General features: G+C 41.2%; 1 protein-coding gene across 8 annotated transcripts in view; it reads right to left on the bottom strand.

Annotated features, from left to right (window-relative positions):
* The window catches only part of PLEKHG1 (pleckstrin homology and RhoGEF domain containing G1), a 221,161-nt gene that overhangs the window by 53,844 nt on the left and 150,956 nt on the right, over positions 1 to 16,361 (bottom strand). For all 8 annotated transcript variants that reach the window (XM_070603283.1, XM_070603285.1, XM_070603286.1 and 5 more), the window contains one exon: positions 5,862 to 5,962. In XM_070603283.1, the coding sequence (XP_070459384.1) occupies positions 5,862 to 5,962 (101 nt within the window). The remainder of the gene's footprint in view (positions 1 to 5,861; positions 5,963 to 16,361) is intronic.

The following is a 16,361-nucleotide window of genomic DNA, read 5'->3' on the forward strand; positions in this document are numbered from 1 at the left end:
GACACATGTTACTTGCTCCGTGAAGCTTATCTAGCCCATTCTGACAAAATTAATTACATGCTCCTCAGAGTATGCATATACGACTCACTGAATCTGCTATCCAATGGTGTCATTCGTCTTTATACCACTACACCTAGCCCCGTGTTCACACACAGTAATGACTCAACACAGGTACACAAATAAAGAGAGAGTCAAAGGAAAAAGGGAAGATTTTTACTCTCATCTTTTGAGGAAGAAAGAGAGCTTCGATAGTTTAATTTGCTGTAAAAAATAATTTAATAATAGAAATTCAATATGAAGGAATGGTCTCTATTTCCTCACTCTTCATTCTTAAAGATTCAAATTACAGCTTAGACAGCTCTTCCCTATGCCAAGAGTGGGATGCTGTATAAAACAGTTGGTATTCTTCTTTACTTGGCAGCAAAAAAAAAAAAAAAAAAAGTTTTGGGATTTTCGGGGCAAGTTAAAATGGGGCAAGTGGTTTCTTTTGACTGACCTAGTTTCCCGACCATTTGGGGACTTCTTCCAGACACCAAACCAGAGACTTAAATTTCTAGGCTGTCACAGGGATTATGAGAGAAAGACAGATTTGGCTACAAAAAAGAAAACAAAAATTAAGTATCAATTGTATTCCAAAACTTTTTATGTTTGGAGATTTTGTGAGAGAACAATTTCAATTTACTTGTTTACCAAAACTGAACAAAGACAGCACAAGGAAAGAAATTATATACTACTGCCATTTATGAACATGCATGAAAAAATTCTTAAAAAATACACACGAATCAAACTCACCAGTGCATCAATATATAAAACACCATGACCAGGTATGGTTTATTCCACTAATGTAGGTATGATTAAATCAGAATGCCTCTTAATATAATTTGCCACATTAGGAACAGAAGGAGAAAAATCATATGCTAATTTTCTTAAAGGCAGATTAAGCATTCAATAAAATTCGATATTCATTCACAATCAAACCTTAGCAAAATAGGAACAAGTGTTTCTCTAAATCCCAGAGCAAACATCTTACTTAATGGTAAGATAAAGCATTCCTGCTAATGTCAAAGAAACTAAGGATGCCAACATCTAATCAACACTGTATGGGAAGATTTACTCAAAGAAACAAGACAAGAAAAAAAAACCTGGGTAGGAAAACTATAAAGGAAGACAAAAATTTCTCACTTTCAGACACCAGTGTCAAATAGAAAATCCAAAAGAATCTATAAGCCGCTATTAGAACTGACAGAACCGCTTAGAAAGTTAATTGGACACAGTATCAACATATAAAAATCAAAAGCATCCTAGATGACAATAACCGTTAATTAAAAAATAGAAAAATATTCTAGTCAAAATAACATCAAAAGGAATAATGTTTTAAAGTTACATGTAGGAATGTGATAGAGAAATTATAAACATTATTATGGGACATTTTTAAAAGGCTTGATTGAAGAGAGATATGTTTATGGACGGGATGACTCAATATCGTAAAGACATCAGTTGTGCCAAAATTATTCTATCAATTAAATGTAATTCCAATAAAATTCCCGAGACAGCTCTTTATGGAACTTGACAAATAAAAACGAAAATCACTAGACAGTGCAAAGAGTCAAGAAAAGCTGAACCCATGCTGAAGAAGAGCAACGTGGGCTTAACAATCTAGACAGTGTGGACAAACAGACCAATGAAACAGAACACTGAACTCAGAAACAAACCCATACATCTATGTACACCTGACATGAGGAATGCGGAACTACAAATCAGCATAGAAAGCAGGTACTTTTCAACCAGTGGTGATGGGGCCATTGACTAGCCATATGAGAACAAGAAGGTGCATTTCCTACCAGATTCCATACTTCCATCAATTTTAATTAGATTGAGGACATATATGAAAAGCCAAATTTTAAGACTTTTAGGAAAAAACTAGAGTATATTTATGAACTGAGCGTAGGAGATAATCTTTCAAACACAACACAAAATCCGCATACTACAAAAAGCACATTTATTTAGTGTAGTCAAACTTATGACTTATACAGCTTCTTTTCAAAGAAACCATAATGAAAGTTAAAAGACAAGTCTCACACTAGGAGATGATTTGCAACTCACATAACCCACAAGGATCACTAGCCAAAACTCATCAAGAACTCTTATACAACAATAAGAAAAAGCAACATCTGACAGAAAAATGGGCAATGGATACGAGCCAGAAATTCACAGAAGAAATCTAAGTGGCCAACAAGTGAAAAAAAAGATGCTCAGTCTTACTGCAATAAAATGCAAAGTAATATATCCCTCACTGGAAATTACATCACAGTTAAAAGACACAAAGTAGAGCTATAAATTTCAAAAATAATGGGGAGTGGAAAAAAAAACTCTAAGAGGCTGACACAATTTCTTCCATGTTTCAAATAAATGAAAGCATGTACATATTTTAAATAAATACTTACATTCTATAGTCATGGCAACAGAATCATACTTGGGAATGAAACACCAAGTCTTGACTTATAGTGGTCTGTTAAGCCAGTTTATAATGGCTTGCCTGAGCCAATCCTGCACCTCGCTTTCTAATTCCATGTGATATCTTGTTAGTAGCTTAAAACTCTGCTGTGATGTGAGATTTACAACAAAGAAACTGGCAAATACTATAAATTCCAGATTCCCCCTCCCTTGTTCTCACCCTGGAGGACTGGTTTACCAGCCCATCACCGTGCCCTTCTCCGGCCGGGAATGCAACTGGGAGGGGTGTATGAGGCTTCAACATTATTTGTCTAGTCTTTATGCTTTAAAGAATTTCTAAAGCAAATACGGCACAAGGAAAGGCTTTGACAGACCGGGGGTGGTTCATGGGTGTTTCTCATATTACTCTATGCTTTTCTGTATTTCGAAAATATTTCCTGAAAAACAGAATTGAGTCAGCTGAATTTTTCAGGCCAGCAGAAATGCATTTTCTATTTGCCCCCTTTAATTTTAGAGATTTAAATCTTGCTGAGTTGGTCACAATAATATTACATTATGTTGAAAAACCTGGACCAGAACTAATAATAGAAACTTTAAAATTATTTCAAGCCCCAACCATAGATTTGCTAGATAGTCGTAGCTTTGAAATCTACTGATGTAGGGTATAAAATAAAGGATTCATAAGAGGCATTAACATAAAAAGTCACATCAATACTCTTACTTCATCAAATATAATAGCAAAGACATTTGAGCTCTAAATTTAGACTCCAGATTTAAGAGAAAGGAAATAAAAACGAATAGGGACAAAATAGTACAGAGAGTTCAACTGTAAAAGTTAAACAAGGGGCTGGCCCAGCGGTGCAGCGGTTAAGTTCGCACATTCCACTCCTCGGTGGCCCGGGGTTCGCAGGTTCGGATCCCGGGTGCGGACATGGCACCGCTTGGCAAAAAGCCATGCTGTGGGAGGTACCCCACATATAAAGTAGAGGAAGATGGGCATGGATGTTAGCTCAGGGCCAGTCTTCCTCAGCAAAAGAGGAGGATTGGTGGCAGTTAGCTCAGGGCTAATCTTCCTCAAAAAAAAAAAAAGTTAAACAAAATGATATTCTTAAAAATAAATAAAAAGTAATAAAAAATAAATAATAAAATAATAAAAATAATAATACCATAGGGATTTGATAAAACCAGGTATTCAAAATAGGGTAGGTAGGTTGGATTTCTAGCTCTATGTCTGAGAGCTAAGAGGATTAAATGAGATAACACATGTGCACAGGATATATAAATGTGATCTACAAAAGGGATAGGCGTGAACACGGTCCCATACAATTGTGCCACTAGACTGATGCCTCATGTAACATCGGGGTACTCATTCACTCTGACTCAGGTTTATTTCAGACGTCTGACTTCCTCATTCAGAGGCCACCCAAGAGAAAAGAACAGAGAATTAATTCAGGAATATAAAGTTCTTCTGAGTCTTCCAACTTTTGCAACTGGGGTGTGGCGTCAACGAAGCCCAGATGAAGCATACAAAGTGATAATGCACATAACGCTCTACGGCATCTGGCATGAAGTGAGCACCAGATAAACAGTCATTGCCATCAACTTACAGCCAAACCAGCAGAAGGCTTAGGCCCGGGGCCTCCCGGCATCTGGACCTCGTCTCTCTTCCCAGGTTAAAGAGCCATTGGTGGGCTCTGGAAGGAGGAGCCACTTGGGGACTGAAAGGATTTGACTGCTAAATGGGAGCCTGCTTTAACGCCAACACATTACTAACGAACATGCAGACTCTGAATTCCCTAATTCCATTTTTTTAATGCCTTTTCTCTCCTTCTTATTATTGAGTTTATTTTATCTAGACAGTTTCTCAACCACTGCACATTACAAACATCTGAGGACCTTTGAAAAAACTCTGATGCCTGGCCCCACTCCAGACCAATTAATCGGAATTTCTGGGGGTAGGATCCATCATACGTTTTCTAAAAAGCTTCCCAGGTGGTTCCAGTGTGTAGCCCAGGTTGAGAATTGCTGTCTTAACACATGCAAACTGGTTTTCAAAGTCTACGGAGTCAAATGAAAAAAATGTTGCAACCCTGCCATGTTTTACATCCTGGACTTCCAAAATTAAACGATGAATTGATGCAATTCAACAGACATGTCTCTCAGAGGCCAGGCTTGAGCTAGGTGTTAAGGATTCCAAGGTGGCAAAGGAGATGTGGATCCTGTCCCCAAGGAGCCACATAGACCAATTTCAGTGAGCAAAGAGGGGCACAATTTATAATGGGGTTTTACCATAACAAAATCAATGTCACCACTGGTTAATATTTTGGTGTTTACTCTGTGCCAGCATTGAGGAGGGCACTTGAGGTGTATCAGCTCATTGAAGCTTCACAATAATCATATGAGCTGGATATTCCTATTGTTTCCACTCATTCCTTCACGTCACACAAGTTTGATGCTTCCTATGGACTAGGCGCTGTTTTGGGCATTTGGGCAGTAACGAGGCAGGCAGGATCCTGCCTGGGGGGGCATTCTGTGAGTGCAAGTGGGGAGGAAAGAAACAACAGACATAACCCAAAAGTCAGTCATATGGTATGCTAGAAACTGGTAAATGCCACCAGAAAAAAAAAGAGCAGAGCAGAGCAGATAAGGTGGGTGTGGGTGCTGGGGAAGCGTCATTGAGAAAGGAAGAGTTGAGCACAGACTGGAAGCGAGGGAGTTAATTATTCTACTCTATTTGAAGACTCACCCAAGGATACAGACATGGCTTAGCTGGCAAACCCAGATATGTTGGAAACCAGAGATGTCTTAACCTGGCAACTACCTGGTCTTCCAAGAAGTATCACAGTATAATAACTGATGTGCTTGCCCCACCCCCCCAGGCCCCTGTCTGTCTTGTTCACTGTGGGAAATTTCTAAGCCCAGTCTCTGCTACACATAGGCACTGAATGCATGCTTGAATTAATCATTTTAATTATTAATTAATCTGAATTAATACACGTTATGACTTAACACATATTCACTGTGTGTTTACTATGTCCTGCCCACTCCCTAGGCAGAAAGAAAAGTCTTTGAAAATCCAGGGGAGGTGGGCATGCTGCGGACGAAGCCAGCAGGTATTTTTGGGTACCCTGTTCAAGTTGTGTTGTGGAAGAAAGACGTCACTGCTTTGCCAGGGCAGAGGTCTGTTCTCTGAGGCAGGAGGATGGAGGGGGTCAGGAGATTGAATAAATGTGAGTCTCAAAGACAAACAGGGATGCTTGTAGATAGAAGACTTTGTGACATGATAGCCCACAAAAATCCACAAAGTCGAATTCAGGGACGACAGGTGCAGTTTTCCCAGGCCACGTTCATTTGAGAGAAATTCATCATGTTCCAATGTGAGAACAATCTTTTGAGTATTAACTTACCTATTAAAGTGGTAGATATCCTGTATGTTTCCAAAAAGGGCTGATCTTTCTTCTGTCCCCAGAGGAAGTTTCGTTTGGTCCCTGATGCAGTCAAGGTAATCCTGGGAAATCAACGAGAAGGATGTCTTAAACGCTCCTGTCCTGTTCCAAGTCATCTTTAGTTATGCAAGACGAGTCTTTCATATCAGTTTCAAGTAATTATTATACTAATGTGCTCATTAGCTCTGCTATGAGAATTCAGAGTCTCTTATTAATGATGATAACACTTATCTAGTTACATAATGGGGATTTTGAACAAGGAGACTGTAGTATATTAATGTATCTACCCTCAAAATGTACTAGAGCTTCCCTAGATGGATGATATAATGACCATATTTACCGAGAATGTCAGAATTTTGGCATAACAACATCACCTACTGTTTCCTGACTGATTTATATGCTAAAAAGATACTCCAAAATTCTCATAGCGGGAAACCAAAAATAAAAATTCCAAAATGTGACAGATGTTTTAAACACGACCTTTAAGTCGGAAAGCTATCAGCCGTTAAAGTATAGAACTAAATTCATCCTCAAATACCAATTTATTTTTAAAAACCACTTTTTAAAATAAAAGAAGCACATAAACTCACTTATGCTATCTAACAGGCTATGTTAATGAGCCATGGAAAACTCTGAAATGATTTTATATATTTTAACATAGAAACGATTCCCCAACAGAGCTAATGTGGGCCCAGACCCACAGTGGGTCACACGTACGTGGCTTAGAAGGTATTTGAACTGCTGAGAGAGGGTGTGATCAAGAGTTCATAACAGAGTGTTCCCCCTTTCCCCAGCAACGCTCGAAAAAAGAACTCTGTAGGAGGCAAGAAAACAGTAAAGAAAAAAGTGAAAACAGCTGAAATAACGTAAAATAAAAAATAAATACAATCCGCTGCCCTGGAATGAACAATGTAGCATGGCTCTCTACCAAACGTCACAGGGCGTTCTGCAGCGTGCAGAGGAAGCAACCCAGGGAAAAGTCAGCCAGACGGTGAAAATCCAGCATTGTGACCACATTCCAATGTTCAATGGCGAACACAGTAGTATTTAGGTGCAACTGGCGAAAGGAGAAACTGAAATTTCAGAACCATCAGATAATGCTTTCTTTTATCTTTTAATAAGCCAAATTTATTCTCTTGTGCTTTTAATGTTACTCAAATGAAAAACAGGCTGGGCTTCATCATAAATTTTCTCAGCAAATTTCACAGATTGCATCAAACAACTTTCCATTCTAGCTCTTTCCTGCTAAAATCATTGTCATGCATGAACCATTTGTTCCTAAGCTCTTTTTTCGTTTAATAAGTTTTGTCGTAATATTCTTTTCTCCTTAAGAATGTGGTCATCTCCATAAGAAATTAGATTCACAGGGTTTAAGTGTAATTGGCACAACAACCTATAAAAGCAAGACCTAGCCTCCTTAACTTTTATGAATGGAACGATTATAAGGAGCTTAAGTACCTGCAGAGGGTAAAGAGTTAATGCCCAAATAAGAAATACTAAAGAAGACTAGAATTGCAATAAGAGGACATTTTGAACAACAAGGAAACCTAACCTACACTTCCTCAGAAAACTAAATGGATTCATTGATATTTTCATAAAATTACAGATGGTACCAACAAATAGGCTAATATTTAACTTGCATTGAATGCTTATCTTTGATAGTTGTTTACTATTTTGACATTTTAAAAGGACACGTCATGTGCAAAATTAAGAAAGTCAGAAGGCTATACATGGGTATGAAATGAAAAGGTCAAACAGAAGGATATGGATGGGCATGATTCACACCCTATGGAAGGATGAAGGGTGGGGCAGAGATGACCCACATGTACCGACTTCACCTGGCTGGCTGCAACAGATGGTGTAACTAGAAAATGAGTTCAAAGCTTGCTCATTTCTAACTTAGAGTTCGAAGCTTGCTCATTTTTAGAAACCTGATACTAAATTCTTCATGTGAGGGGAAGATTGAGTTAAGGGGCTTGAAGAATTTCATCTGGGGTTAGAGACAGAGACCTGGCCCACTTCCAACAAATGATGGCCCATCTCCAAAGGAAAGAGTTTCAAAACCCCAGAGTCCATGGTAGAGAAACGAGATTTTAAAAGCTGTTTCTTTTTTGAAATTGCTGAGAAAATAGATTGTTAGGAGTCCACATTTTTGTAGGCCACTCTAGAAAACAGATCAAAGTCTTATGGCCACAAATTGTTCCCTCTACTGATCATAATTAAGTCTTTTAAATGCGATACTTTAACCCTAACCCAGTTACTGAAAACTACTGTAGCATGCCCTGCATTAACAGCTGTCATCATCTGAAACCAAAATGAGAGGTTGGCAGCTCAGTGATAATAACAGTTCATTCTGTGCTCAAATGACAGAGTAAAGGCACCAGAGAAATTTATTAGAGCCTGTCACGCTGCTTATTAGTTTTATTGGCTTGATGTCAGCACCTATGGCTACCCCACAGTTAACAATGAAGGACCAATTTAAAACTTTTGCACTGAAAACAACTATTCTCCAAGACGATCTAAGAATTCCCTGTATTTTGGGGAGGGTTGGGGAAGGAAGAGAGAGAAAAGAGCTTTGCACCACGTGAAAAATTTTCTATTATACTATTTGAAATTTCACCTGAAGTATTTTTAATCAGTTTATGTCCTTAAGATCTCCACCACTGTAAGATGTGTACACGAGTATCCTCTTCTCATTAACTTTTTCATTCCTTATAATGGCAGTTATTGACAATATCCAAGTGAAGCCTAACTCGGTGCTATGTGAAGTGTGGTAGAAGGGCAGGAGCCAGTGTGCAAACTGTTCGTTACTGATCGGCTCCAAGATAAGTGCAGAAATCAAGAGCAAGCATGTAGAAACTTTTACAGCACTTGACAGAACGATGTTTGTTGAATCTAATGATAAATTTGTATTTTGCATGTCTGATTAATTTGTATTATGCTTGTATTTTGCATGTCTGATTTCTTCTCTTTTATGTTTCTAGTAATTCATTTTTTATTATATTTTACATAAGTGTTAGTGTGTGACTGATTGGCACACGTGTGCACACACACACATTCCCTCACCACAGACTGTTTGAGAAGTCCTGGTCTAGATGACCACTCAGCAGAAACACCAGAGAAAAGATGCTGCCAGAACTGGGACAGAATTCAAATTCAATGTCCTTGGTAGCTTGCCTTATTTCTTTAATTTTTGGGTTTTTTTTTTTTTTTTTTTTTTTTTTGCTGAGGAGGATTGGCCCTGAGCTAACATCTGTGCCAGTCTTTCTCTATCTTGTATGTGGGCTGCTACCACAGCACGACTGCTGACGAGTGGTATAGGTCCAGGCTTTGGAACAGAACCTTGGCCGCCAAAGTGGAGTGCTCCAAACTTAACTACTAGGTCATGGGGCTGGCCCCTCACCTTATTTCTTTAAGGTGCCCAGAAAGAATTAAGTTAATGCCCCCCCATCTCCCTTTTTCCTCTAAAATAACATTTAAAACATCTAAAAATTATAACCTGCTTAACAGGATAATGAAGATAAACCATAAGAAGAAAAAAGATATTTATTTAGAATCAGAAAGCCTCAATACTTTATATCACTTCCACTCTTCTTTCTCTTGTAGATAGTCTCATAGAAACAACAAAAAAGGTTCTGTTCCTAACGTCTCTTGCTCACATTTCAAAATTCTACCTAGTGGTTTTATGGTTTACTCTTTTTGGTCTAGTTTCTGTTGTTACCACTTCCAAATTCCAAGCCCTTTGCTATAACTCCTATGTAAGATTTTTGGTCTTTATTTTGGAGAAAGCCTCTTTTTCTGGTTCTCCAATCCCTCCACCTTTTCTAGAAAGTAGTCATCTGTTCATCCCCAAACCTGCCCTCCACATTTCATGGGTTACACTGGGGATGCCACTGATACTACGACAACTCACATTTGTTTATCACTTTGCAGTTTAAAAGCACACTCACATTCATTCATACAAACCCTCCTTCCCTTCTCTTTTTGAGACATAAGAAGCGTGCCAAGTTCTCTTTTACAAGCTCGGAATTTAAAAGATGAATAAAACATGACTGCCTCCCCCAAGGAGCTCCCTCTGTAGTTGAAAGACAAGTGTAAACAAGCAAGCACAATGCAGTTTTTAGGCAGCACGAGTGATCAATGCTCAGTACACTAGTCCCCCCGTATGCACGGTTTCTGTTTCCTTCAGTCAACCGAAGTTGGAAATGTTAAATAGAAAATTCCAGAAATAAAGAATCATAAGTTTTAAATCACATGCTGTTCTGAGCAGTGGGACGAAATCTCATATGGTCCCACTCAGTCCCACCTGGGACATGAATCATCCCCTTGTGCAGGGGACCCACTCTACACAGCAGGCACCCATTAGTCACTTGGTAGCCATCTTGGTTACTGGATCCACTGTCGTGGCATGGTGGTGCTTGTGTTCAAGTCACCCTTATTTTACTTAATAATGGTGCCAAAGCCGACTTTATTATTAGTTATTATTGTTAATCTCTTATTGTGCCTAATTTATAAATTAAAATTTATCAGAGGTATGTATATAGGAAAAATTTTGGTATATACAGTTGGGTGCTATCCATGGTTTCAAGCATCCACTGGGGGTCTTGGAATATATCCCCCATGGATAATGGGAGACCACTGTACATAGAGAGAGGAGGCAGAGGAGAAAAAGTCAATTCCAGGATAGGCAGAGGCTTTATAGAGGTGGTGATGATGGCGCTGCATCTTTAAGGATGACTAGGAGTCTGAATGGAGAGAAAGGAGTAAGAAGGAAGAGAGAAAAGAGTAAACAGAGGCCCAGGGTAAGGAAAGGCAGGGCACAGTCAGGACACTGAAAGGAGCTGAGATGGGATAGAGGGAGCAGGGCAAGCGCATGTGCACACAGACCCTGGAGGTAGGGCTGCGAGGCGAGGTGAGGCTGGAGCCAGGACAGGACTGTTCATGGAGAATCTCTTCTCTCACTTTCTACTCCGACGAGGAAAGGTACCATTCTTGCTCCCAGCAAGGACATTTCTCATCCACCGTGGCAGTGACTGAATTAAGACACAGCGAGAGCAACCCCTCATCTCCTCATCCTTTTGGCTGCACCATGACACGAGCTGGGTGGCTCCTTCTGGGGAGAAGGATTGATCAGCTTTCATCCTTCCTTCTGATTTTCTTTCCCAGGTGTCTGGGGAGGTAAAACTAACCCAGGGCTGCTCCTGCTAGCCAAGCCTGCAGACGCCTTGGCAGGGTGGTTCTCGACCTTTCTGGCTCGCTGGAACTCTCTGTACTGGACTTCCTCAAACTCACATGAAATATAGAAAAAGCTACCTCCGGGGATTTGTGGAGGAAAGGAAACAAGGCCTATCTTTGGGCCTAGCTCATGTGCACAGGAGGTCTTCACGTGGCTCCGGCTCACTCATCTTGTTCTTGTTAGAGTCAAAGCACTGATAAGAAATCCGGGTTTTATTTCCCAGCGATGGTCCTCTGCACACGTGGCGCCCTTAGGGAACATCACGAGGGACAGGACTGGTTCAGAATCACAGGCCGCTGCTCACATACGCACTCATGCCCCTTCTCTTCCCATTCCTGAGGGAACTGAGCAGAAGAGGGTGGCAGTGTGGGAGGGAAGACTGTGTCAGTTTTGGACACATAAAGTCTGGGGTCACTGTAGGACATCCCCCAACGAGGGGTTTGCTGGGCATAGAATCTGGAAAGAAAAATCAGATTGCTCCGACAGCTCTTTGGGGAGCTAGAAGTGCCTGACTGTGCAGCTTTGGGCTCCATCTTAGGCAGCACTGACAGAACAGCGGGGCCAAAATGTCCTCTCATGACTCAGGCCCCAGGGCCATGTCAAATGCCTGGCCATGAAGAAGCACTTCAGAGCTGCTAGCTCAGGGCTAGCAAATTGCAACCTTGGTGGGGGTCAGCAGACCATGGCACCGCCAGGGGGTCTCCCACATTGCAGTGAGAACACCAAAAGGCCCTTACAAAAGAAATTAGCAAAGCAAATTCAGAGCTGTAAGGCCTTGGGTGGCAGAGATGCTGATGGGAGATGGCACCCTTAGGTGAGAGCAGTGGGCAGGGTCTTCCTACAGTTCCAAGGACCCTGGAGCACAGAGCTAGACATGTGGTTCCCACCTCTTTCAGAGACAGTCTCAGGGAAACTGAGGGACAATGGAGTCCTGAGTCCAGTGACTAGAGAAAGTTACAGACTGCTTTAGAAGTGGGGTAATAGAGGAGCATCAGTTTTGAGATGTTGGGCTGTAAGGAGAGTGGTGGGGCAGTAACTGGAAGAGACGTAGGACCAGGGAGGATCTACTGATTGATCCATCCATCCATCCACATGTCCACCCATCCATGCATCCATCTATCCATGCATCCACCCACCCATCTGTCCATGCATCCACCCCCGCATCCATCCATCCATCCACTAACCCATCTGTCTATCCATGCATCCATCCACCCACCCATCCATGCATCCATCCATCCACCCATCCATCAACAGACTGGTGGTTGGTACAGGGAACGAGAAGGTGGAGGGAAGAATCCTGGAGTGACAAGAGGGTAAAAACAGACAATGGAGAGCACAGAAGATGACAGGTGACTGTTAGAGCCAAGGTGAAGGGATGAGAAAAGAAGCAGAGGACAGGAAGATAAGCACCTCCCTGGGAAGTCTGGGCAGGGAGCACTGTCTATCCGAGTGGGATGGGGAATGGCCAAGTTGACACTGGTCAGCTTCATTTTATGTTGTAGACAACAAAATTCTCACAAGTCAGAGCATATGAAGTCAAAAGTTCCTCTCTCCTGAAGGACCCCCCCTTTCCTCCCCAGATGTCACTCTCCAGAGGCACCTCTGGTTAATGATGTGGTATGCATGCTTCTAGGCTCTCTTCTGGGGCATAATCATATTTGTCAAAAATGAGATCTTATGTTTGATTCACAGTTTTGTTTTTCCACTCAACGTAGGTAAACCCACATAATTCCTATATGTAAACCTAGGTCTTCCTCATTCTTTACTACGGTTGCACTGTGTTCCATTCAATAGCTTTATTATAATCTACTTAATAAAGGTTTTTGGGGGGCACATCCTATGTGCCAGTTACTGTGTGAAAGGGGGCATTCAGAAACGAGTAAGATATGGCCCCTGTCCGTCTAGGTGCTCACAGAGAGTAAGGGAGAAAGACATGGAAAAGAAGTCAGTCAGCCTAACGATTTAAGAGTTGTAAGAATTATTTACAGAGTGCTGTGACGGTATAGAAGAATACATTTTTGAATAAAAGAAACCCTTTATCTTACTTCCCAATCAGCCACTAAATAGGGTTTATAGTAAAATTTCCTGCTGTAGGCTGCAGATAAAGTATCAGAAGTCTAATCTTCTAATCTTTAATCTCTTTTCTCTTCTTTCTCTATCTACATCCATGGGGAGGAAGGCACAGCCACAGAAATGGGAGCTGGGGGTCCCTGGCCATTCCATCAGGCTGGAAACAAAAGCTCTTATTGTGGGAACGACGTTTTCCCTGAGTCTACATAACATAGGCCCCCCAGCGCCGCAACAGAGCACCATATTGAAAATACAATATATCATCAACTTGACAATGTTTCTGCCAACATTGCTTGGGGGGGGTGATGAAGAATGGGGGAGAGGAGGAGACAGGAGGAGGCGGGAGGAGAGAATAGATGGGGGAGGGAAGGGGGAAGAGAAGGGGAAAAAAGAAGGAAGAAAATGAGGGGAATTGCAAAAAAAGAGGGGGAAAGAAAAGGGAGGGGGAGAAAGGGAGAAGAAAGAGTGAGAAGGGAGAAAGAAGAGAGAGGAGACAGAGAAGAGAAAGAGGAAAGATTAAGTAAGAGAGAAAGAGAAAGACACACACCTACGCATCTTGAGAGAGGGAGGGAGGGAGGGAAGGGGGGAGGAGAAGAAGAAGGGGGAGGAGGAAAGAGGGAGGAAGAGAAGAGGGAGGAAAGAGGGGAGGGGAGGAGGAAAGAGGAGGGAGGGGGAAAGAGGAGAGAGGAGGGAGGAGGAGAGGAGGGGAGAAGGGGGAAGGGGAGGGGGCAAGAGAGAAAGAGAGCAAACTCAAAGTTAAAAGCAGCTTCTGTTGTTGCTATGACATCAGTTCTCATTCAGAGTTTTCCTCATCAAAGGCATGGAGGCCGATCTAAAGTGGCGATCTGTACAAATCAGTGTGAATGGCTCTGAGATATCTGAGTAAAAGAATAAAACAAAACTGGGAGGTTTCAGCCTCATTTACCTTCCATAATACTTTCAAGACAGAAGACCTCGGTAAACAATGTCAGGCATGGCCTGCTTGTTAAGCTGTGACAAATGATACATGTGCCTGTTGGGTCCCTCTATTGTTTCACGTCTTCTTGAAAGAAGGAGCTATCCGCTAGAGAAGGAGCCGGGGTAGCTAGACCTAGAAAGGGGAAGATGGGGTAGTTCCTCCCAAAAAGAGAAACTTGGGGAGGGGTGGGGGAACAGGAATTCTGCTAAAAAACAGCAGTTGGGACTATTTGTTTGGTTTTCCCCAAAGACTTCAAAAGAAAACACTTATGAACTGCCAATCTACAGTAATCTAATGGAATAAGCAAGATATTAAGAAACCAGATTAGCATTCACATACTACAGTTCTTAAAGCAACTGGACACCCATCTTCTCTTATACTTCTTGATGTGGATTAAGGTTGCTCCAGCTAGAGAAGCCCAAGGTGACCTGGCCTACAGGCCAAACTATATGACCCGGTGGATTTTTTTTATGGTATGAATTAGGGCTGCCCCAAGGAGAGAAGCCCAGGGCATCCTCACCTACATGCCGATCTATATGGCCAGATTCGTATCTAAAAGTTATATGACCGCACAATAACCAGACCCCATCTGCACTGAAATCATTTAATGACTTTTTACATCATCTTTTCTTTTTCCAGTAAAAATAAGTCACATACCCATGCCTTATAAAATTAGCCCTAACCCTCAACTCAGGGCAGCAGCAGGAGCTCTGACTGCCCATGGGTCCTGTCCCATGGCAGCAGCAGGAACTCTGACTGCCCATGGGTCTTGTCCCCATGCTATTCCACACTATTCTCTAAATAAAAAGAGCACCACTGCCAGATCTTGAGAGTCCAAGAAATCTTTCTTTCGACTCCTTGGCTCACCCACCCCGCATCACTTCTGACAACTGTGATCAAAATCAATTCTTTCTTTACTTCATACTGATATCAGGAGGAAGAATTTGATGTACATAAATGTAAATTACTCTTAAAATGTTATAATTAAAAAGTTTGGCACAAATACAACATAAAATTAATCTCTTATATTACCTTTAGTTATAACAAGTAGAAAAGTTTTTACAAGAGTCCCTTCTGTAATAACACAGCAGAAAAACTTAATTTTCTATTGCTTTGTTAAATATTATAAAAATCGTGCTTAGAGTTTTCAAATTACATTGACAACATTCTCATTGGCAAAAGCTCCTCTTAAAACAGGAGAGGTGGACACGCCCATGAAGAAGTCCTGTTGCATACTGAAATATCTTTCCATACTTATTTGAAACCATCATTGCTTTTTTTCTGTACTCTGTAATGCTATTATCATTTCTAACGGCCAAAAAAAAAAAAAAAAAAGAAAAGCATTTCTGGGAAAACCTATGTCCTTGGTGAATATGCATAAATGTAAAATGTTTAAAATCTTCAACGTGGGTAACCAGAGAACTTGCCAGAATGGCTGGCCTGGAGCGCAACATGGCCCCAGGCTCCCAGTGGGCGCTGGGGAGAGAGGGCAGTGAAGGACGTTTGGTCTTTTCTCCAACTCTCTTTTCACGTTTTCCTCCTCACTCGGTTAACTGTATATAGCCTAATTTTTTTACTGCCTTTTTACTCTCCGGGTCCCAAGCTAGGTGAGGAAGCCAACAGATACAATTAGATGTGGCTGTAATCCTTAAAGAGGAAAACGGCGAAGCCTGATGAGGTGGCGGAAGGAGGTGATGTCTTGGCAAAGCTTAAAGTACCTGAAAATAAGAAACTGATTCATCTCAATTATGATCACAGCACTGCGGGTGTAATTTAAGATGTGGTAATTAAGGAAAATTAAATAAAGCCCAGAGGGTTTTGTATATGGGAAAGAAAATAAAAGATCAGTAAAATGATTTTCCATTACTAGATCATCAGAAGTTTAACTCCCCCTCACTGCTATTCATTATTATTATCATTAATATTACTATCGGGTTTTATTGCTGGGTACCGAGCTCACTGTTTTATATGCATTATCTCAGTTAGTCTTCACACCAACCCTAGGAGATGGGTCCCATTATTCATCCCATTTTACTGGAAGCTTAGAAAGGTTTGGTGGCTCCCTGAGGTCACACAGTGAGTGACTCAGTTGCTTTCAAACCAGGACCAGTTGGCAATAGCCTGGGCATTGAAACCCTGCACTAGGGCTTCAAAGGTTTTAGTCCTTAATACAGTATCTTTAAAGAGTAGGAGAGGT

Source organism: Equus przewalskii, chromosome 32, assembly GCF_037783145.1.
Source record: "Equus przewalskii isolate Varuska chromosome 32, EquPr2, whole genome shotgun sequence".
In the NCBI taxonomy this organism is placed as follows: Eukaryota; Metazoa; Chordata; class Mammalia; order Perissodactyla; family Equidae; genus Equus; species Equus przewalskii.